The 25,652-nt window shown below is 36.8% G+C and overlaps 2 protein-coding genes across 2 annotated transcripts in view; one reads left to right on the top strand and one right to left on the bottom strand.

Moving 5' to 3' along the window:
• Positions 1-25,652, bottom strand: part of LOC106137444 (hemicentin-1) — a 110,412-nt gene that overhangs the window by 17,206 nt on the left and 67,554 nt on the right. The window contains exons 4-7 of the mRNA XM_060949274.1: positions 6,937-7,145; positions 2,609-2,722; positions 1,634-1,819; positions 941-1,089 (exon numbers count right to left, since the gene is read on the bottom strand). Of these exons, the coding sequence (XP_060805257.1) occupies positions 941-1,089; positions 1,634-1,819; positions 2,609-2,722; positions 6,937-7,145 (658 nt within the window). The remainder of the gene's footprint in view (positions 1-940; positions 1,090-1,633; positions 1,820-2,608; positions 2,723-6,936; positions 7,146-25,652) is intronic.
• LOC132902823 (protein GVQW3-like) overlaps positions 1-25,652 on the top strand; it is a 61,325-nt gene that overhangs the window by 8,921 nt on the left and 26,752 nt on the right. The gene's annotated exons all lie outside the window — the stretch shown is intronic.

Here is a 25,652-nt window from a genome sequence, read left to right as displayed (position 1 = left end):
ATAATGAAGAACTTACTTCGAGCCTAACTCAATCAGTGTAATTTAAAAAAAAAATGTTGGCATTAATAATACTTTTTTGCCATGAATTTCCAAAAACAAGTAGCCTATGGCTGACCGTAATAGTGCAAGAAAGAACATACATACATACATACAGTCACGTCTATATCCCTTGCGGGGTAGACAGAGCCAACAGTCCTGAAGAGACTGACAGGCCACGTTCGGCTTTAAGATAAAATTGAGATTCAAATAGTTGCTAGCCCATCGCCTAAAATAAGAATCCCAAGTATAAAAGCCTATCCCTTAGTCGCCTCATACGTCATCCACGGGAAAAGAGATGGAGTGTTCCTATTCTTTTTTATGTTGGTGCCGGGAACCACACGGCACTTTGATTTATTTCAGAAAATTGTTGCAATATGGTATTTATTGTTCAAACATTTATATTCATTCATTTGCTATTTGGATGTCGTAAAAGGCGACTAAGGGATAGGCTTACAAACTTGGGATTCTTTTTTAGGCGATGGGCTAGCAACCTGTCACTAGTTGAATCTCAATTCTATCGTTAAGCCAAATAGCTAAACGTGGCCATTCAGTCTTTTCAAGACTGTTGGCTCTGTCTACCCCGCAAGGGATATAGACGTGACCATATGTATGTATGTATGTACATTTATATTCATTCACTAGAGGCCGCCCGCGACTTCGTCCGCATGGAAACCCTATCAATCCCGCGGGAACTCTGGGATAAAAAGTAGCCTATGTGTTATTCTGGGTCTTCAGCTACCTACATACCAAATTTTATGGTAATCGGTTCAGTAGTTTTTGCGTGAAAGAGTAACAAACATCCATACATCCATACAAACTTTCGTCCATACATCCATACAAACTTTCGCCTTTATAATAGTATAGTAGGATGACTTACTAACCAACTAGTCCATTTAAATACCTCAGTCAACGTGGAATCCACTTTCTGCGAATTGATGAACCAGTCTATATTTGGTGCTGGCTTCGATCCCCTGGTGGTGCACACGAAGGACCTGTCGTGACCAGCTCTCAGCACACCTTTCCCGGTCAACCTGACCATTTGAGGCTTTACTGTGGACAAAAAGTTTGATTAATCCAGCCATACTAAGTAGCTTAGTAGAGTAGTGAACGAACGGTTAAGATTCCTGAATAGTAAAAGCGTAATGAGCAGGTTAAAATTCTAATTCTGTGCCGTGTGGTTCCCGGCACCAATACAAAAAAGAATAGGACCACTCCATCTCTTAACCATGGATGTCGTAAAAGGCGATTAAGGGATAGGCTTATAAAATTGCGAACCTTTTTTTAGGCGATGAGCTAGCAACCTGTCACTATTTGGATCTCAATTCCATCATTAAGCCGAGCAGCTGAACGTGGCCATTCAGTCTTTTCAGGACTGTTGGCTCTGTCTTCCCCGTAAGGGATATGGATGTGATTATATATATACACACACCACACTTCTTTCGCTTCATTCACATTCATAACTCTCTTCAAGAAAGCTCGTCGGTTTCGGGTACTCTTGACAAGACCTTTTGATAGAACATCTCCGATATGATCAAGGTACGTTAGTCAGATCAGATTAAGTCACATGGAAAAAATCATATTCAAAAATACTTACAGTATAACTTAAGAATAATCTCCCTGTTTATTGGCTGGAGTAAAGGAGGCTCAACTCTACACTGTAATCTCGCATTGGCCATCTCCCTGGAGAGCCTCTGAAGGTGTAACTGACTGACTGAGCCTTCTTTGGTGATGGCTAGCTGCTCGTCTCCTTGGTACCAAGACACGTCTGGTGGAGGTCTTCCTGTGAAACAGAAAAAGGGATTAAAAATACGGTGTTACCTGATACCTGGTAACTTATTTTTGTTAAAATCGGAGACGTTTGTCACGAACGGGTAGGTTAAGATTATTCTAAGCCAATGGGTTTGCATATACATACATATAATCACGTCTTTATCCCTTGCGGGGTAGACAGAACCAACAGTCTTCAAAAGACTGAAAGGCCAATTTCAGCTTTTTGGCATGATGATGGAATTGAGATTCAAATAGTGACAGGTTGCTAGCCCATCGCCTAAAAGAAGAATTCCAAGTTTATAAGCCTATCCCTTAGTCGCCTTTTACGACATCCATGGGAACGAGATGGAGTGTTCCTATTATTATTTTTTTATTGGTGCCTGAACCACACGGCACAGCTACTATGGTTTATTATATTATGGATGAGTCAGTTACAGAGAGAGATAATTTAAAAATTGATAGAATAAATACAATCTTTATTATGACTAGTTTAACAAGTTGCCGGGCGTGGGTTTAGCTATATAGTTGACATTCAGTAAGAAGCCACCAGAGGATAGTGTGCGCGGTAGTAGTCCAGAGGCGAAGACAAGGGGTCTTCCCAAACTCCTAAGGAGGAGTCGGAGTGAATGGTCAGGGCTTTTGGCCCTCTTCATTGGCTTCTTCGCTGCCTACAGCTGTAGGCAGGTCAATGGGGCGGCCGTAAGAGGCGAAGACCAAGGGCGCGCGTCTTATATAGGGCTCCCGGGCTGAGAAGAGGGGTGCAGGGGAGCCCAAAGCGGGACGACGTCACAAGACTTACCACCAGAAGCCTGACAAGACAACAGCACATCCTGCCCTTCCCTGAAAGGGCCTGCCATGGCACCGATGATCTCCTTACCCTCAGAGTCATATATCCGAGGCGATTCTGGTGGTTCTGTTGACAAAAAATATTTATTACATACATACATAAAATCACGCCTCTTTCCCGGAGGGGTAGGCAGAGACTACGTCTTTCCACTTGCCACGATCTCTGCATACTTCCTTCGCTTCATCCACATTCAACAATAATTCAAACTCAAACCAAAATTCATTCGGGTACTTTTGACCTGACCCTTCACCAGGACGTCCTTAATTTGATCAAAATACGTTCGTCTAGGTCTTCCCACTCCGACCTTTCCCTCCACAATCTCCTTGTATATCTGCTTAGTCAACCTGCTTTCATTCATCCTCTCCACATGACCGAACCATCTTAACATACCCTTTTCTATTCCTTATTATATCATCTAATTTTTGTTATATTTTTTATAACCTTAGATTCTTCTTTCAGACGACGGGCTAGCAACCTGTCACTATATGAATCTCAATAGTATCATGAGGCCAAACAGCTGAATGTAGCCTATTAGTCTTTTCAAAACTGTTGGCTCATCGCCTGCAAGAAGAATCCCAGGTTTGTAAGCTTATCCCCTATTCGCCTTTTACGACATTAAAAGAAGGCTCTTTGCCATGGATGTCGTAAAAGGTGAATGTGTGAGTGATAGTGGTCCTATCATATTTTTTTAATTGGTGCCACACGGCCTTTATTTATTTATTTTACTTCGAGCTAAAGTCAAAATCTGCGTGATAACAGATCTTTATTATACATCTCTAATTTCGTTCCTCATCGTACACCCAAACATTTGTCTAAGATATATAGGACAAACACTCAGAAAGATAATCACGGTAATAAGCACTCATCTTGAATACCTCGTTTGATGTCGGTATATTTTGGGCCAATTCGGATATTAGCCACCTCTCATCCCCAGGGATTACGAGAAGTATCCAACTTTTCTTTGCGAACAGAAAATGTACCAATAATATCAATTTCCCCCGTAGATCCAGCGTGATAATTGCTTGGACATGACCGAATAATATGGTTAGACTAGCTTTTGCACGCGTGGTCAGTCTTGTGGGAATTTCAAAAATAAATTCCTGAGACTATTTTACTTATTATCAGTGACACTCGACCGTAGGTGTTGAATAATTCTGGATTGAATAAAATTACATAACATACATATAGTCACGTTTGTATCCCTTGCGGAGTAGACAGAGCCAACGATCTTGAAAAGACTGAAACGCCACGTTCAGTTAGTTATATTATGGCTTTATGACGGAATTGAGATTCAAATAGTAATAGGTAGGATAGGATAGCCCATCGGCTACAAGAGAAATCCCAAGTTTTTAAGTATATCCCTTAATCGCCCTGTACGACATCCATTGAAAAGATATGATATAAAATAAAATTATGTATATTACTGAGTAATTTATAACTCAGGGTAGAAAGTAATTTCTAATACCTGCTTTGTAACTAAGCAACGGGTTTTCATTCAATTTCTATCGTTATTTGGAAACATTTCCTTCCAAAGGCTTTATTTATTTAAATTTATTACACAAAAAAAAATTTACAAAAGGCTACCAGTCTACCAGCTGACCAAACAGTAAAACTTCTTAAGGTAAGTAGTATACGAAATGTGTTTCTTAACCAGTAATGAATACAACAAAAGATTACGTAGGCGGATCTAGGGTTAATAGCTAGTTATAATTACGAACTAATTTCCCTCCTAGTGATTAATATTCTAAATATTATGAACTTCAAAGCCTTATAAATTTCCAAAACGTATTCAGTTTCAAATGATTACAAATTAAAGCGATGAACAGATGAGATATAAATATTTTAACAATAATATCAATCGTAAATTATCTACACTTATATTGTAAAGCTGAAGTGTTGGTTTGTTTGTTTATTTCTTTGAACGCGCTAATCTCAAGAACTACTGGTTCGATTAAAAAAAATATTTTTGTGTTGAATTGACTACTTATCGAGGAAGGAAGGAATTTAGGCTATAATACATCACGCTGCAACTATTAGGAGCGAAGAAATAATGGAATATGTGACAAAACGGGGAAAATTATTAAAAAAAAAATTCTATTCGCTAACAACATCAAAGTTTTCTGTACAAAACAATTCTTTACATACATACATATGGTCACGTCTATATCCCCTGCGGTGTAAACAGAGCCAACAGTCTTGAAAAGACTGAATGGCCACGTTAAGCTATTTGGCTTAATGATAGAATTGAGATTCAAATAGTGACAGGTTGCTAGCCCATCGCCTAAAAAAGAATCCCAAGTTTGTAACCCTATCTATTAGTCGCCTTTAAAGACATCCACGGGGAAGAAATGGAGTGGTCCTATTCTTTTTTGTATTTGGTGCCGGGAACCACACGATACTCGTGCCGGCATTGGTGCCGGGAACAATTCTGTCGAGTTCGAAATTCTTGAACGATATAAAAGATCTTGTTACTCTCCAGTTTATACGTATTTCGAAATGAACAAACTTTCCACTTTGACATGTGAGAGGGCCGATAACATCGCCATTTTTCCAGCTGAGCACTTATATTGAATAAAGTTTTTTCATTCCCCTCCCAGTTAGAGAGTGTAACGAGATCATTTCATGAAGTTTCTCGAGCTATGAACTATTTGGATTTTGTCTTGAATCATTTTTAAATTGGGTGCAGGAATATGAGTTAAATAAATAATATTGTCGCATTGATGGCTCGCACGTGGCATATCAGTCTACCCCGCAAGGCATATATGTATATACGTCATTATATGTTGGTATGTGTATGCATTTAGATGGCCTGAAGGCCTCATTGAGATTGGAGTAAGATAAAAATGGACCTTGGACAAGATGTCACTTCCAGATTCTGGCTAGGTTTATAAAACGCCCATAGTAGATAAAAAATAGTATTATTATAACATAACATACAATAACGTATATAAGGGATATAGAAGTGATTATTTTTTATGTTATATTATAATAAACGGAATAGATAGAGCCAACAGTCTTCAAAAGACTGAAAGGCGACGTCCAGCTGTTTGGCTTTATGATAAAATTGAGATTCATATAGTGATAGGTCGCTAGATCATCGCCTAAAAAGGAATTCCAAATATATAAGCCTATCCCTTAGTCGCCTTTTACGACATCCATGTAAAAGAGATGGACTGGTCCTATTATTTTTTCCATTGGTGCCGGGAACCACACGTCCTATATTCTAGTCCCATTACTGCTTATTCTTACGTCTTAGTCCTATATTCAGCAAAATGTATTTTCTTTCTAAAACTAAATAATAGATTTGCGTATTTTGTTATACTAAAGCTGCCTATAAACCGATTAAAGAGAACCCAAATAAATTATCTGGAATTTGTTCAGGTTTTATATATTTCGTGGAACTTATTTTGATCAACATATTATTTATTGCCAATACAAAACACAAACTCATAAATAATGCTTTATTTCGTATTTTTCGTGTTTCTGTCAATAACAACTGACACGCGCTATGTTAATACTTTGTTACATACATACATAGTATATTCACGTCTATATCCAATGCAGGGTAGACAGAGCCAACAGTCTTAATTCTTTGTTACCAAACCATGATGTATTTTACTGTGCAAAATAATAGGTGTAGGTATACATACATTCATAAAGTCACGTCTACATCTCTTGCGAGGAAGACAGAGACAACAGTCTCGAAAATACTGAAAGGCCACGTTCAGCTGTAGCTTCATGGTGGAATTGAGATAAAAATAGTGACAGCTCGCTGGCCCATCGCCTACAAGAAGAATCCCAAGTTAATAAGCTTAGCTCTTAGTCGCCTTTTACAAAATCGATGGGATAGATATGGAGTGGTTCTATTTTAAAGTGCGGGAAACTAAGGTTCACAATCCTCTAACAATATTGAGGCTGAAAAAAACAGCAAATGTGATAAAGAAGTGGAGAAATGACACGCTCAGCCAATAGCAGCGAAGAGTCTAAATCGCGATTACAAAGATTTCACGGATTGGAGCATAAATACAACCTCCGACTCAACATCGTCGGAGCCGCAGTTCCCCAGGCATTGCACCTAGCCTAGCGGAAAATCTTCCCTTTGGTAGCGGTCAAGCCCGAATCATCGCTCCTTCTACAGATTTTAATCATTGTTAATAATGATGGAAAGATGAGACCGAGATTCAGATATTATCAGATCATCAGCACATCGCTTCAAAAGATGAATCCCACATTTATTTAGCGTTTTCCTTCATTTAGGAGAAAATAACTGATAAACTTACCAATGACAGTCAAATTAACTCGATAATTTCTCGTTGGCGAATCAACATAATCGATTCTACATCGATACAGGCCATCATCTTGTCTCGCTGCTTTATCGATGGCGAGGTGAGCTGATGACGGATCAGACTCGTTCAAAACGAAGTGGGTTCGACTCCCGAATTCCCCAGCGACCGCCCAGTGGACGGGAGGGCCGTTTCTGAAGTCCACTCTGTAAAAAAGAATAAAAAAAATAAATTGTTGGAAAGAAATAAATTAATAAAGGTCATGCTCGGTAATGTGGGACATCCAAAATGATAGGTAGCTTGAATTATATTACATTTTTTTAATTATGATATTAATTAATTAAATTAATTAATTATTATTAATTAAATTATATCATATTATATTATTTAGGTACAAGCCCGTGACTTCGCTCAGATTTTTTATATTATTACCGGGGAAATATTCAAATTAAATTATCTATCTATATTTAATAAACAATGATAAATTTTCAAAGGGTAAATTAAAAATGAAAAACTTAACAAGTGTTAATGTCAAGAACATCAATTGTCACTTTATGAATATGTACATATTACAGTAATTTTTATTGTTTGCCAAATAATCTAACAAACACAATACTAATACGTTTAAATCATTGATAGCCCATGTATATTGAAAAGCTGCTAAAATAAAGGACAAATCGTTAGTACAATTTGGCATTTAATTGACACTTGTATCAACGCCATCTACTGAGAAAATGGTATCTACGTAGTTTTAATGTAACTTTGGAAACTCCTCGTTAGCAAAATTAGATGTGGATGCATCAAATAAAATTTATAAATAAAATAAATATTTAGCTTTCATGACACTAGTCATGAAAGTGTTAATGTATTTATTTATTTAATAATATTTAAAATAATAGCCATAAGCGTAGAAAAAAAGATGGACGGAGTTTTACTATACGGCAAAATGAAGTATTACACGCTTCACGCATACACTATCACTATTACTGTGACAGTCAGCCGCCATTACATCATAGACGCGTCACAGATTATCACACAAAATGGCAAGTTTTGTCACTCACACATAAGTACAAAGCAGGCATTATAATGCTTCCCTTTTTTTAAGCCACACTCTGTCCGCCTTTTTTTATACGTCTATGATAATATCATATGCCGTGTGGTTCCCGGCACCAGTACGAAAAAGAATAAGAACACTCCATCTCTTTCCTATGGGTGTCGTAAAAGGCGACTAAGGGATAGGCTTACAAACTTGGGATTCTTTTTTTAGGCAATGGGCTAGCAACCTGTCACTATTTAAATCTCAATTCTATCATTAAGTCAAATAGCTGAGCGTGGCCTATCAGTCTTTTCAAGACTGTTGGCTCTATCTACCCCACAAGGGATATAGACGTGACCATATGTATGTATGTATGTATGATAATATCGTAAAAGATGTATATTATTCAAAATCATTGAACAAGTTTATTTCTTTAACGCTTTTATTGGTATGCACTACATTAATTCCTTGAGACTAAATCCATTGAGTGTAGCAAACAGACTAAGCAAATATCTCCGTTTTGATTCAGAGAGTCTGGACGAGTTCCAAAAGGAAGATGGGCGGAATCTTTCACTGCATCGTTTCCTTCCGTTAGTAGGTCCTCTTTTAAAGCGTATTTAATATGGGTATCATTTAAGCTATCACCAATTTAATTAGTTTTGTGTTTCTTAAATAATAGAGTTTGTCCTCAACATAGTAGATCTGTCACCAAAATGTAGTCACCAAACAATGCAAAATCAGTTCCACAATAAATCACCTAAAATCCTGAGATATAAGGTATAGTACCAAATAAATGTTTTTGTATGTATTATAATAGGTGTGTCCTAATAAGTATTTAAGCAAACTAATTTAAAGAGATCACCAATAAATCATATTATGTTACTAGAAAATTGCATTAAGTTCAAATAAAAAATTAGGGTTGTCATCATCGTTTCAACCAAAAGATTCTGCTACTTAACTAGACTCCCAAGGTTCTAAATTTCCACTGGTAGTATAAATTATATTTAAATAAATTTTTAGCAGAGTAGTAAATAAAACAATTAAAGTTAAAATAATCAATATTTATTGTTGAAAATAATTACCACTGAACAATCAGCGCTGGTTTAAAATAGCTGGCTTATGGCTAGCAGAATAGTAGATAAAACACTTAATTAAAGTTAAAATAATCAATATTTATTCTTAAAAATAAAAACCACTGAACAATCAGCGCTGGTTTAAAATAGCTGGCTTATGGCTAGCAGAATAGTAGATAAAACACTTAATTAAAGTTAAAATAATCAATAGTTAACTACTACCCATCGTTGAGGCCGGATTGGTCAATTTTTAAAGCGCGCCAATTTGTCTCCGCCCCTTTGATCATTTTTCCATTAAAATTATAAATTGATGTATTAAATTGGTAACGAATACTATTAATTTAATATCTGAACGAAATAAAATGTTACTACTGTATTGGTGACAAAATATCAAATAAAAAGGAGTCGCAGTCAGGGATCGATAATCGATTTATTTGGTGACAGATCTACCATTCTGAGCACAGAGCTATTATTTAAGTAACAAAACTATTATTATAAGAACGAAGTTTATATTCATGTAATTCAATATAATTTTATTGGTTATCGATCTCTTATTTTACACATACTTATATTAACATTAATTTGATAATTCATACCTGGGAACAATTTTTGTTTATCTGAGAACGAAAATATTTCGTGGCGATAGATCTATTTATTAGGTGATACAACTTGATGACAAATATAAATTTTGGTGATAGAAAATATAGTTCCCATTTAATATTATTAAATTTTACAATAAAAACCGTTTTTTTTATCGTGGCGACATCACTAATGTCACAAACCAACTGTCAATCATAGCGAAGAAAATGACGCGCTCAGCCAATAGCAGCGAAGAGTCTAAATCGCGCAAATAAAGATTTCAAGTATTGGAGCAAAAATACAATCTCCGACGCAACATCGTAGGAGCCGCGGTTCCCCAGGCATCACACCTAGCCTGGAGGAAGATCTTCCCTTTGGTAGCGGTCGAGCCCGAACCATCGCTCCCGTTACAATATTGTTAGAATTTTACCCGGAATTTTAATGTGTTACTAGCATTAGCCCCTAGTTTCGCTCGCGCGAAATTAGTGCCATCTACAAAAAGGCGACGAATGTAACGCCGAAGATCTACAAAAATAAATTAACTACTCCTACAAAAAGCAATGGATTAAACGACATCTAAAAAAAGCGTGGTAAATGGCGTCACTTACAAAAGAATATAGGTTTACCCCGCAAGAGCAATGAAAATTATAGACATGGCAATATGAAAAAAAAATGTTTTACTTAAATTTAGACCCGCTGATTGTGACGCCACACCCCAAGTGCAGAGTTGTTTTAAAATGTGTGAGTCACCAGACTATTTCGAGTATTGTAGATTTTACTGTGTCTGTAACCATGAATTAAATATAAGAATTCATTTGCAATGCATGCGAACCCTTTGTGGCATCTGATTTATGTGCAAATCTTAGTGTAATGGGTAGTAGGACTTACAACACTGACTTGTGTTTTAAACTTTTTAAATAAGATGACCTGTCATGAATATGCCGTGCGATTCCCGGCACCAATAGAAAAAAGAATAGGACCACTCCATCTCTCTCCCATGGATATTATAAAAGGCGACTAAGTGGTAGGCTTATAAACTTGGGATTCTTCTTTTAGGCGAGGTGCTAGCAACCTGTCACTATTTGAATCTCAATTCAATTTTAAAGCCAATTTAGCTAAACGTGGCATATCAGTCTTTACAAGACTGTTGGCTCTGTCTACCCTGCAAGTGATATAGCTGTGCTGTGTGTATTCCACACAGTTTAGGCAACATTGAAGCCCTCAAGGATGAATAATTTTCCCCGTTTTTATATATAACCTAAAGCCTTTCTCGATAAATGGTCTATTCAACATAAAAATATTTTTTTAATTCGAATCAGTAGTTCCTGAGATTAGCGCATTCAAACAAACAAACAAACAAACTCTTCAGCTTTATAATATTAGTATAGATTTAACATAAGATTCACATAAACATTATCACTCCCTACACTCTTAAATTCGCGTTCACCCAAAATCTATTGTGTATTAAATTCAAGCAACATTACAAAACACTATATAGTCAGTCAGTCAACCAAAATTTGCTGGAAAATTTAATCAAATTCCGTTTCGTATGAAACTCGCCCGCGGACCGTTGCAGGAACCGCGGTGGAATCTTTAAATTTCGAAATTCAGTTAATGTCTGACTGTTTAATTGTAAGAAACTGCCCTGTGTCAGAATTTAATTTAGAGCCCGGTATACTGCTGCATAGAGTGTATATACATAGAACTGACATTACATACATACATACATATGGTCACGTCTATATCCCTTGCGGGGTAGACAGAGCCAACAGTCTTGAAAAGACTGAATGGCCACGTTCAGCTATTTGGCTTAATGATAGAACTGAGATTCAAAGAGTGACAGGTTGCTAGCCCATCGCCTAAAAGAGGAATCTTAAGTTTATAAGCCTATCCCTTAGTCGCCTTTTACGACATTCATGGGAAAGAGATAGAGTGGTCCTATTATTTTTTGTAATGGTGCCGGGAACCACACGGCACTGACATTATTATATCTTATTACAAAGTCACATATGCACACCTCATAAACTAGACACATTACATACATACATTCGCCTTCCTCCCAGAGGGGTAGACAGAGAATACATCTTTCCACTTGATACAATCGATCTCTGCATACTTCTTCCGCTTCATCCACATTCACAACTCACTTCATGTAAGCTTCGTGGTTTTGGCACTTCAAATTAACATTGAATAGCTGTACACAAATAAATAGCACAATTAAATAGTTAAAGGATAGGTATCTAGTAAGTGAGTCAACATATTTCAAATGTTTTGTGCATTCTTGTCATTTTATGTCATTGGTAAACTACAGTTATACGAAATTCGCTAATTAAGTTATTCCTCTGAAGTGGCGCTTTGAAAGTTATCAAATGTCACTATTTTATGTTAAAAATTCTAGTAAAAACTATTTTGATGTTTCTATTGACAGTTATTTCTTACACTTTGTCTAGAATACGGTGTGTATGGAAAAATATCAAGGTCATAAAATGACCACGACCAAATAAACATACATACATATAGTCACGTCTTTATCCCTAGCAGGGTAGACAGAGCTAACAGTCTTGAAAAGACTGACAGTCCTACTACTACCAAAAATTATTTATTTATTTCAACATTATGCACGTAAAATGAACAACAAGTGGATATCACACGCTTACTGCCACAAGATATTCTCTGCCAGTCGAACCTTTGGACCAGCCTTTTTGATTATTGACATCAATACATCTGAAACCGCCGAGCTTGCATGAAGAGAGTTATGAATGTAGATGAAGCGAAGGAAGTGTGCAGAGATCGTGGCAAGTGGAAAGAGGTAGTCTCTGCCTAACCTCTTTCCCGGAGGGAAAGAGACGTGATTTTATGTATGTATGCATCCGACATTAGCCATCAGAACCCAAATATGAAACGTCGAATTGATCCAAGAAGATTAATTAGCAATCCCTCGGAGATCAGGTGGTCATTAGTAATGAAACATCCATGCTAAACTGGCTTCGAACCCGCTGCCTGTTGGCGAACCGCCAAATTCTTACTGCCAGTAGTGTTACCAGAGTTTTGGGAGAATTCGGACTCAAGTATTTTTAAATAACATACATAAATAAATTGAGAATCGGTGGGCCGGCTAAAACGCATAAGCAATGCACTGGGAAGGCTAAATTTTGAATTTAAATGCGGCGATGTACCGATTACTTTTTTCTGAATTATGTACATTAGTTTGTGTGCTAACTGATGCTCTTATGGAGAAGCAAAACATCAGGTGTTTTCATTCACTTCACTTTAAAGGAACTGAATGTGTTACCATGTTTTAATATGGGTTAGGTTCCCCTGCAAAAGTTGCGGAGTCGTTTCATATAAAAACCAGACTCGCCCAATCCAAAAGCGCACTCTTAAAAAGATGATGTAACCGACATATTATAATGCTGATTTTGATATGACAATCCCAGTTACTGTTCAACATATAAAATCTACACTAATATTATAAAGAGGAAAACTTTGTTTGTTTGGTTGTAATGAATAGGCTCAAAAACTACTGGACCGATTTTAAAAATTCTTTCACCATTCGAAAGCTACATTATCCACGAGTAACATAGACTATATTTTATATTGGAAAAAAATAGGGTTCCGTAATAATATATAAAAATAATTGCCAAAACAGCGTTTGCCGGGTCAGCTAGTAAATAAATATATACAGGACAGATTACACAGAGTGACTTAGCCTCGAAATAAGTTCAAGACTTGTGTTTTGACATATATCCAAGACCCAGCACAATCAGAGAAAGTTCGTTTCTCACCACGCTGTGGCCGGGATAAGATGACCGGGATTAGAGCCCGGGACCTACGGCATCACAGACAAGCGAACTACCGCTGCGCTACAGGGGCCGTAAATTCATTTTTTGTTTTTATAATGATTAAATTAAAAATGTCCCTGAACAAAACTGAAAAGCATGGTAACCCTATTCAACCCTAGCCGGCTCCACCGTACAATTTATTTCAGCCGCGTAATTCAACTTTTTGTTATTGCCTTATGAATGTAAAGCGGCTCGTTTCGAATGAGATATAGTTGTTTTATATCATTACGCAACTAATTTAAGAAGTCTGGTTATCATATAGAATTTACTGAATAGCTGTATGATTATTTCCGGATGCCGTCTTTCTAGCACTTTTAAGTAGGACGACTATACTATAATTTGTGTTTGGATTTCTAAGTTCGGCGGTTTCTGGTACTTTTGACCTGACCCTTTACCAGGACGTACTTAATTTGATCAAGATACGTTCGTCTAGGTCTTCCCACTCCGACCCTTCCCTCCACACTTTTGCATGAAGAGAGTTATGAATGTGGATGAGGCGAAGGAAGTATGCAGAGGTCGTGGCGAGTGGAAAAAGGTAGTCTCTGCCTACCCCTCCGGGAAAGAGACGTGATTTTATGTATGTAACCAAAATATAAAAGTAAAATTCAAAATCAAAGAGGCAGCACACAGTTATGTTTTAGTACTTAAACCGCATTATAATTAAACTCCACGAATTAACAATGTTGACTTGGTCAACTCCTGACCGCTGGTACCGCAAACCACACGCATTTGGTCACCTTTGTAAGTAGTTATACTAATTTTAGACACAAAGATAGGTGTTGGGCTTATAAACTTGGGATTCTTCTTTTAGGCGACAGACTAGCGACCTGTCACTTCCTCCTGGCTTAAGTTCCGGTTGCATCTTCACCTCTCTGGATAAGAGCCCGGGGTAGACAGAGCCAAAAGTCTTGAAGAGACTGGTAGGCCACGTTCAGCTGTTTGGCTTTATGATAGAACGGAGATAGAATTGAGATGTGTAACCATGATCGATCTTATACGGGTTAGGTTACCCTGCGAAGCTTGCGGAGGTCAGACGGGAGTCGCTTTAACCACATCCATTGGATATAGATGGAGTACTCCTTTTCTTTTTTGTAGTGGTGCCGGTAACCACACGGCACACTTTATTCTTATCTCACTTTCCTTAAATTACATATTTGCTGTGATATTTTTTCAAAGTTGTCAAAGAAAATCAACACGTAAGTAAGTAAGTTTGTTTAAAAAAAAATGTAATTATAAGTTAAAGAAAGTGATTTGTCAAATAATCTCAACTTTCAAGTGACTGCTTGAACTTCTTAATTGGCAATCAGATGAAAAACAAACTTATTAAAAAGTAATAATGAATTGTTTGCCCTTAAATTCTTTTGTTTTCGAAACGCACCTTTTTGGGGTGACGACATTTTAGGTTCTAAACTTATTTAAAAATGGTTTACCAAATTGTTGAGCGTAGTGGTTAATTTCTTATACATACTAAAGTCACTTTTATATCACTTTCGGTGTAGACAGAGCCAACAGTCACGAAAAGAATGAAGAGTCACGTTCAGTTATATGGTTTCATGATGGAATAGAGATTCAAATAATGACAGGTTGCTAGCCCATCGCCTACAAGAGGAATCACAAGTTTATAAGCCTATCCCTTAGTCGCCCTTTACGACATTAATGGAAAGGATATGGAGTGGTTCTATTCTAAAATGTCGGAATTTTAGAATACTGAGCTACTTTCAGTGAAAAAGTTTAAAGTTTATTTTGTATCCCATAATATTTATTTTTATTACCTAATTTGAGGTTAGCTCAATCTGTGTTTTTTTTAATTACCTACGATGATTATGATACAAACAAATACATACATATAGTCACGTCTATATCCATTGTGGGGTAGACAGAGTCAACAGCCTTAAAAAAGACTTGCCCAAGTAACAATTAGGCGCTAAAGTAAGATTTATAATAAGTCTATAAAAGCGCTAACTAGATTCTAAAGTGGTTTATGGGTGTTTCAAATTAGTGTTAGAGCGCGCTCTAACCCTACTTTACCCCCGAATTAGGCACAATTTTTATATTACTTAAGGTTGTATAATGACGGTATACAAGAGTTATGGTAATTGGCTAAGAGGTACAATCAGTGCTATAAGAAAGTTATGATAGCGGTAACAGGATCTCTTAGCGATACAAGAGTGGTAAATAAGCGAAAATTAACTCTGTTAGCGGTAAAATGGCAAAAATGGTTTTATATTACCTCTACGGGTGCTAAGCGGGCTACAGGTAGGCGTCAACTGACTCCTTAAGCGGTACAGTAGAGATACAAAGGCGTTAATTATATTTTCAAGCGCTAAAAGGGAGGTAAATAGGTGTTTTGTAACGGTCTGAACGCTATTCAAGATCCACAAAGGGCATAAAGTTCTTTCCCGCACGATGTTTTGATACCCGGAAAATATTGTTTCTAATTTTACGATCTAATAATATATAATACTATTTCCAATGGCTAAAATAATCCTAATGATGTTTATATTAAACAAGAAAAAGTGAAATTGTTTTATGGTGCGAAAGGAAGCGTATTTTTGCTGCGAAGGTAAGTACACTGTGAATATGTTACATATTTATTGGCAAATAATTCGAGCGCCCGATGTATGTTGTCTACTTACTGAAAATAAATGTTTTGTCTAATATGGAGTGACACATTTTTCTTGTAAAAAAGTTCTAAAATATTGCCTTATTGATCTTATAATACTGTACTAGTAATATAAATACATACTAAAGCAAAATACTTCATGGAAACCTTGTAAATATTTGTTTTTATAACCATAATCTAATATATCATTATCTTAACATGGCGAGCAAACGAATTTAGGGATCCGTAGTGCTCAAAACTTTAAACCATGTATTGATGTTATTATTCACCTGTTAACTGTTTTAGACGAGTAGAATACAAAGAAGTAGGTAGATATAAATTATTATATTGTTTTAACAATTAATATTATATTATGATTTAAATACAATATTAGGTTTATAAACCTGACTATAAGACTATTAAATATCGTGTTTGTTTACAGATAAGACGAAAGCGTATAAAACTTACAAAAAACGCAAAAAAAATGAAAACCCAAAAGTACAAGGAGATGAACAGAGAGTAGAAAATAACAATATTGAAAATGAGGAATGTTCCAGCGCAGGCCAGCAGCATTTCGGAAGTGCTGAACACGATCAACTAGAACAGCACTGTCTTCAACTAAATACATATTTAGATACGATGACTTCATGGGAAGCACAAAAATATCGAGCTTGTTCTTAATTTTATAGCCATGAATATGAATAATAATAAATGGTGACAATGACTGAATTTCTTTAATTTCTACAATATCATTATCTTTCGTGAGACAGTATTTATCTTTTGATTTAGTCGATGCGCGATGCGATCTTGCGATTCACTGCTTTCCATAGGAATCTTCATTATCACTTGTAGTAATAGCACAATCATCATTTTGAAAATCATGTACGGAACCTTCAAGCTCAAAGGAAACTCGCACTTCACTGCTTTCCATAGGAAAGAGGACGTATTTTCAATAGGAATAGAGGAGTTCAAAATGCGATAATATTCTCTGATCAATTTCTGCGTATTTCCACCAGTCCTACATTGATTTTTCCAAGTATTTACAACAATTTTTGTTTTTTGTTTTGGTTGCGACGCCATTGTCAAAAACAAGTTGTCAATATAAGAAATACAGTAGTGACCTTAAGCGCTATTACTTTACCTTTAGTCACAAAAAAGTAACAATAGTCGCTAGAGGATCTGTTATAGCGAAAAATTATACTCCTATTTGACTTAAGGTAATGCAAGAGAGTTTTGTATAATTTCAAGCATTTGGTTCTATATAAGATTAAATTAACACTATTGTAAGGCTGGTAGCGCTTATTAACGCTATTGTGCAACTTTAGGTTCTTGTAAAGAGTTTAATATCACCTGCATAGCACTTTTGGAGGTAGTAACTAATCCTTATTCTTATTTAGATCTTGAAGTTCTAAGATTCACTTAAAGCTATAACACAAAATGCTGTGCATGTACAACAGTGTTAAGATTTGCCATAATACATCCATAACCTTTAAGCTCGCCTAATTGTCGCGCTTGTAACTCTGTATTATAAGTAGAAGTGATATACGTTACTTGCTTACGCCACTTTATCGCCAAAAGTCATAAGTGCTGCTACTGTAATGCCTTTCTAGCCCACTAAGTAACAAAATAAGCTCTAATCGTCGCCTAAATGTTTGTTGGGTGGCCACGTTCAGTAGGAAAAATATCGTGAATAAATATAATAAAAACAACTTTTACTCATTTATGTCTCACTGAAATATGTACAACTGTAATAAACAATGTTTAAATGAATATAAATCTGTTTGTGCGCGTGCCAGGCATTCTGGTTTTTAAAGTCTAGACTAAGATTAAGTCTAGACCGTGTATTTAGCTTTAATGCCGTGGAAAATTCTAGGTAGCTTTCTTGATCTTTGCTTATAATAACATGCATAAAGTCACGTGTCACTTTGCGGGGAAGGCAGAGTCAACAGTCTTCAACACTGTCAGGCCTCTTTCAGCTATAAGAAGGGAAGAAAATGGAGTGGTTATATCTAGAGCGCCAGAAACCACAAGGCATTATAGTAATTTTATCTGTATTTTAAAATATAATTATGTTCTATACTAGCTTCCATTTGTGACTTCGCTTGCTTGTAAATTGTAAGGTTATTTAATTACTGTACGTACAAATTTATCTTAATCTATCCATAAGTTCTTGTGTGAAATGCTCATAAACATACATACATTCTTACGATTTATGCATTTATATTAATGAGTTAATTATTTTCTTATTCTCATTTCTTCAGCCAAGTTCCGGAGAAATACATATCAAAAATTTAACTTTTTTCTAACAAATATACACACATAGGTACATACAATCACGTCAATATCTCTTGCGGGGTAGACAGAGCCAACAGTCTTGAAAATACTGATACGTTCACGTCACGTTCAGCTGTTCGGCTTAATGATAGAATTGAGATTCAAATAGTGACAGGTTGCTAGCTTATCGCCTAAAAGAAGAATCCCAAGTTTATAAGCCTATCCTTATCCTTAGTGTTTTCAAAAGATTTCCACAAAACTTATCTCAAAAACAAAAAAATAAATGTACTATGGTATAGCAACTGTCCACGCAAACGCATCGCTCAAGTTGGAGAGAGACGGATGTCGAACGCTGCCGAACGCGAAGGCCGATTGTCTCTCTTTGTCGCTCGTTCCGCGCTCTCGCTTGCACTTCAAGGTTTACATGGAACGCCTCAGAGCGAGGTAACGCCGCATGAGTCATGTTTTTTCGTACGTGCAGCCGGCTCAGTCGAATTATAATACGTTGTCACGTCAAAAACAGAGAATTTTGTCGGCCTCAGTGGCGCAGTGGTAGTACGCTCGTGTGTGACACCGGAGGTCCCGGGTTCGAATCCCGGCCAGGGCATGATGAGAAAAGAACTTTTTCTGATTGGCCTGGGTCTTGGATGTTTATCTATATAAGTATTTATTATAAATAAAAAATAAAAAAAATTACAGGCCTGTTTTCAATAACGAAAAATATTCCACTAACGTTAAGAAACCGGTCAATTAAGACAAATAAAGCCACGTACACATTGCTACGGGTAAGTTATACGGTTGGCGATGGGCCAATAGATAGCTTTTGCCTGGGAGTAATTACCGGTATCCTGAAATTGGCTTTTATAATTTAGAGGCAGGTGGCGTGGGAATTTAAACCGATTTTCGAAGGGAAAAATATGTATGAAGCTTATTTTTAGATGTATTATATGTATATATTTATGTGAACTGCTGGCTCTGTCTACCCCGAACGGGATATAGACGTGATGATATGAATGAATGTTTTTTGAAACTTTTTTGAGTCGATACCTAAGTTACAATAGGTAAATGAAATGCTTAAAATGCAAAAATTGTTAGACAAAAAGTGAATATTTGTCAAACTTTTAGAAAATTACAAACAGATTTAGATTAAGAATACGCTTTGAAAGAAACATTATCATAATTGAACCATACAGCTGAACGTGGCATTAAAGTCTTTTTAAAACTGCAGACTCGGTCTACCCCGTAAGTGATAAAAACGTTTGTATCATTCATTCATAAAATCACGTCAATATCCCTTGTGTGGTAGACAGAGCCAGTAGTCTTGAAACACAGACATGCCACGTTCAGCTGTTAGGCTTAATGATATAATTGAGATTGATTGAGTGCCGTGTGGTTCTCGGCACCAATAAATTAAAATAAAAGAATAGGACCACTACCTCTCATTCCCATTGATGTCGTAAAAGGTGACTAAGGGATAGGTTTATAAACTTGAGATTCTTGTTTTAGGCGATGGGCTAGCGACCTGTCACTATTTAAATCTAAATTCTACCAAACACCTGAACGTGGCCAATCAGTCTTATAAAGACTGGCTCTGTCCACCCCGCATGGAATATAAACGTGAATACCTATATGTATGATTGATTAAAAAATTACAATAGTTACTCGCTTGGCGAGTGTCCAACTAGCTTACATTTTAGGTTCAGGAGACAGCTACGAGACATAGCTTAACAAGCACTAGATTCAGTGCTCAAAGTTCTTATTTACAGCTTCAAGTTGTAAGCTTAGATACTTAAGAAGTGCGGTCAGACCAACAATGTTCTTATTTTGCAAGCTTAAGTGACAAAATAAATAAATAAATGTAAATAAATAGGTATAAATAAATATACAGGAAAAATTGTCGAAAAAAATTGTTGAGAAAAGTGCCGTGTGGTTCCCGGCACCAATACAAAAAAGAATAGTACCACTCCATCTCTTTCCCATGGATGTCGTAAACGCCGACTAAGGTGTAGGCTTATAAACTTGGGATTCTTTTTTCAGGCGATGGGCTAGCAACCTGTCACTATTTGAATCTCAATTCTATCATTAACTGAACGTGGCCATTCAGTGTTTACAAGACTGTTGGCTCTGTCTACCCCGCAAGGGATATAGACGTGACCATATGTATGTATGTAAGTTCTATTTACAGCTTTCAGTTGTAAGCTTAGATACTTAAGGAGTGCGGTCAGACCAACAATGTTCTTATTTTGCAAGCTTTAGTGAAAAAATAAATAAATACCTATATACGGGACAAATTACACAGATTGAGTTTGCCTCGAAGTAAGTTCGAGACTTGTGTTACGAGATACTAACTCAACGATACTACATTTTATAATAAATACTTATATAGATGACCATCCAAGACCCAGGCCAATCAGAAAAAGTTATTTTATCTTCTTCATGCCCTGGCCGGCATTCGAACCCGGGACTTCCGATGCCACAGACAAGCATACTACCGCTGCGCCACAGATGCCGTCAATATATACGAGATACCTATATCACACAAATTTAATCAGCCTCGAAGTAAGTTCGATATTTATGTCTTATGATACTACCTTCACGATATTATATTTTTTTAATAAATATTTAAGACCCAGGTCAATCAGAAAAAGCACGTATCATCATGTCCTGGCCAGGATTCGAATCCAAACTGCTGTTTTACAAACACGTGCACTACCGCTGCGCCACCGAGAAATACTAAAACAACATACAATCACGTCTATATCCCTTGCGGGGTAGACAAAACCTATTTGAAAAGTCTGAAAGACCACGTTCAAATGTATAGCTTCATGTCTATCATGAATGAGTCTTACATACATACATACATAAAATCACGCCTCTTTCCCGGAGGGGTAGGCAGAGACTACCTCTTTCCACTTGCCACGATCTCTGCATACTTCTTTCGCTTCGTCCACATTCATAACTCTCTTCATACAAGCTCGGCGGTTTCGGGTACTTTTGACCTGACCCTTTACCAGGACGTCCTTAATTTGATCAAGATACGTTCGTCTAGGTCTTCCCACTCCGACCTTTCCCTCCACACTCTCCTTGTATATCTGCTTAGTCAACCTGCTTTCATTCATCCTCTCCACATGACCGAACCATCTTAACATACCCTGAATGAGTCTTCTTAGATAAAAATGACGTAAATGGCGCTAAATTCGCTTCTACTTCTAGCATTAAGTCCGCCAATTGTGCTATAAATTTGTATTTTGTGCAATGAAGTTTAAATAAATAAATTCGCATGCGGGTAAGAGCAAGTTAATATATAATTAAATTATCAAGGATAAGGGATTTTTCCCCAAAATAATGCGAGTATAAAGAGAAATATGTTGACTCGCTGTATTATTTCAACGGGCGGTCGGCACCTGCAAATTAACATTATCGCTGGTAATCAGCTAAGTGCCGGATCAAGGAACGATATAGCGGGAACACGCTTTGTATTCCAGATAACATGGATAAGGTAGAACGCCGTTAGCCGTGTGGTTCCCGGCACCAATACAAAAAAGAATATGACCACTCCATCTCGTTCCCATGGATGTCGTTAAAGGCGACTAAGGGATAGGCTTGCAAACTTGAGATTATTTATTTAAGGCGATGGGCTAGCAACCTGTCACTATTTGAATCTCAATTCTATCATTTAGCCAAATAGCTGAACGTGGCCATTCAGTCTTTTCAAGACTGTTGGCTCTGTCTACCCAGCAAGGGATATAGACTTGACCATATGTATGTATGTACATATGTGTATTTTTCAGACAGAGAATTCTTCAATTTATTTGCCACGATCCCTGCATAACTCGTTTAAAATAGCTTAAAAGTTATCAAGTAATTGTTTGATGAAAATAATTTACTGTTTTCATAACGTCCTCGCCAAACAGAAGCCTTCAAAATATTACAATCTTCAAAGCGAAATTTAACTCAATTTGTACTTTAGATGTTCCGGCATGCCTCGATTTTGTGAAATATTGATAATTAAATAGAGTTCCCTCTGTCTTCTTGTGGTTTGTTTTGGGTTCATTGGGACGTGGTTTCGAATCTTCTAGACTTTATTTAGAAAAATCCCTGAATCGATAATTTATTTTAGCCCTTCTTATGACATATAATCATTTACATACTATCATAAAATCACGCCTCTTTCCTAGGGGGTATGGAAAGTCACTTCAATACTGTTGACTGTGTCTACTCCGCAGGGGATATAGACGTGAATATATGTATGTACGTATGTACGTAACGGGTTAGAATGAGCTAACTAACATGTTGCTAGCCCATTGCCTAAAAGAGGATCCCAAGTTTATGAGCTTTTCCTTTGATAGACTTTTACACATCTGCATGGCAAGAGAAGCAGTTGACACATACCATTTTTTTTTTTGCTACCAGACCAGAATGGAAGCTTTTATAAGATGATGGTGCTTTTCCCTTAATCGCCTTTGACGAAGAAAAAGATGGAGTGGTTCTATTCTACAGTACTGGGAACCACAAGGCACTCAATCCCATAATTATTTTGCATATTATTTTACATACATATCTAGACTAGTCTAGACTAAGATTAAGTCTAGACCGTGTATTTAGCTTTAATGCCCTGGAAAATTCTTGGTATCTTATTTGCTCTTTGCGGGGTAGACAGAGCTTACAGTCTGGAATAATGAAGGCGCTTTTGCAAACTTTAAGGCGAGCGTGTAAAACAGGAATTTCAGTTTAACGCGGGCAAATTTGCAAGCAAAAGCTAGTCTCCCTTTGGTTATAACTTAAGAGATTCAATTACTTTTCTTATATTACTTACTCACCCTTGTAAGTAAGTATTTTACCTGTATTTTTCCGTTTATTGAGCCAGTTATGTTATAAAAATTGCAATGTTTTCACACACGTGACATGAATGAACACTTGCTTTAGTACAGTCGCGTTGAAAAGTAAAAATAAATAACATGACATACAGGGAGGAATTTTATTCGTTAGGAAAATTTTCGCAAATTGTTTTGGCGATGAAACCAATTTTGTGGATGAAGCGAAGGAAGTATGCAGAGATCGTGGCAAGTTGAAAGAGGTAGTCTCTGCCTACCCCTCCGGGAAAGAGGTGTGATTTTATGTTATGTTATGTTTTTTACTGCCGCTTCCAAAGCGTCAGTGCAAAAGAAGCGGTAACAAACTGCACTGCAGCATTTTCTCCAATAACGTCAACTTCACAATTCTCCAAACTTAGAACAGAAATGTGGACGATAGAATACATTGTTGTGTTTAATTGATTTATACCCGTGGGAAAAAAGGTGGGATTCTATAATTCTATTGTAGATGGCGCTAAATTTTCGCGGACGAAGCTGCGGGCACGAGTTAGTGGTGTAATAAAAAGTAGACTAGAATCTAAAACTAACTTCGGCCAATGTACAAGTTCGCACTTTCTCACAGTGTAATTGTGAACAAATTACGCGGTAATTCCCCGCCGGCTCATGTTGGCCGAGTTAGTAACGAATCGGCAAAAAGCCAGTTAGTCAGTTAGTTTGACCCCGTTCCGGTGTTGCCATTCGGAGTTGGTTAAGTCTTTTATGATTTTTTTTTAACTTTCACAATAAAAACGAATTGATTTTTATATTTATACAACACTAGCTTTGCCCGCGGATTTACTCGTGTGCACAAACGTTTGTCCTACAGCAAAAATATATTTTCCAAAACAATAAGTAGGTACCCAATATTATTTTATTCTTTAGTCTACTTTTGGTTACAGAGATAAAATATCTTGTAAGTAGGTAATCATTATTTATTGAAACAGAGAAAGACGGAAGGTCAATTCAAATGTACCTTGAACAAGTCAAATAGTCAGCTTACACAAAGAAATTAATAAACAAAATTGGGATCGTGGAAGGTGGAAACATGTCGTCTCTGCCTACCCCTCCGAAAAAGGGGCCTGAATTAATCCACGTACCTATATATGTACAAAGTACATTTCTCAGTTGTCTCAATTCTATCATCAAGCCAAAAAGTTGAACGTGGCCTGTCAGTCTTTTCACGATTGTTTGATGGCTCTGACTACCCCGCAAGGGATATAGGCGTGACTTTATGTATGTACCAATAATATACTTAGAAGAAAAAAAAATAGTTATTTGATTCTAGATTTAAAAAAAATAATTCAACAACATTTTTGTGCCTGAGTGTACAGTACAGTCTGTGTGCTCTAGTGAGAAATGACACTGTTATTTGTACCGCAGACGAAGCCAGCGCGAACAATGCGATTCAGAATAAATGTTCATGAGGTACCTATTACTAAGTGCTTCGGAGAAAGGTCAAGTGCGACTTTCAACCAGTTTTACCTTGTGTAGTTTCTTCAGGTACACGAAACCGCCGAGCTTGCATGAAGAGAGTTATGAGTATGGATGAAGCGAAGGAAGTATGCAGAGATCGTGGCAAGATGTATCTTTGCCTACCCCTCCGGGAAAGAGGCGTGATTTTAAGTATGTATGTTTGTATGGTTTCTTCTGCCTTCATGCATGACACGCGCGATGTCGTTTTCATCGCGCGACATACGAGCGCTGACCCGTTTTACGTCAAAATAAATAGCGATGATAATAATATGACTTTGGGCTAGCAACCTGTCACTTTATATGAATCTCAATTCTATCAGTAAGCCAAATAGCTGAACGTGGCCTATTTTCGAAACTGTTAGCTCTGTCTACCCCGCAAGTGATGTAAACGTGATATATGTATATAATAAGCGAAACAGCCGTGTGGTTCCCGACACCAACAGAAAAAAGAATAGGACACTCTTTTTCATGGATATCGTAAAAGGCGATTAAGAGATAGGCGTATAAACTGGGTTTTTTCATTTTCGGCGATGGGCTAGCAACCTGTCACTATTTGAATCTCAATCCTATCATTAAGCCAAATAGCTGAACGTGGCCTATCAGTCTTTTCAAGACTGTCGGTTCTGTCTTCCCCGCAAAGGATAAAGAACTGATTATATGAATGAATGAATAGACAATGTTGAATAATGTACATCAATCATATATTCAGACACCATGCCAATACACTCGGTGACTAATTATTCATAGCTTACGTCTCAATAACAGATTAGCGGGCTTATCAATTTCAATATCAATTTATCTCCTTCAAATTTTGAAAGCACAAACGTTTATCAATAGTATAATGATAAAACATAAATAAATAAAAATATAAACGATACAAATTTCACAGATTGAGTTAGTCAAAGTGATCAAATTAAGGACGTCCTGGCAAAGGGTTAGGTAAAAAGTACCCGAAATCGCCGAGCTTGCATTAAGAGAGTA

The sequence above is a fragment of the Amyelois transitella genome, chromosome 18 (assembly GCF_032362555.1).
Source record: "Amyelois transitella isolate CPQ chromosome 18, ilAmyTran1.1, whole genome shotgun sequence".
Taxonomy (NCBI): domain Eukaryota; kingdom Metazoa; phylum Arthropoda; class Insecta; order Lepidoptera; family Pyralidae; genus Amyelois; species Amyelois transitella.
This window is presented reverse-complemented; position numbering and strand designations above follow the sequence as displayed.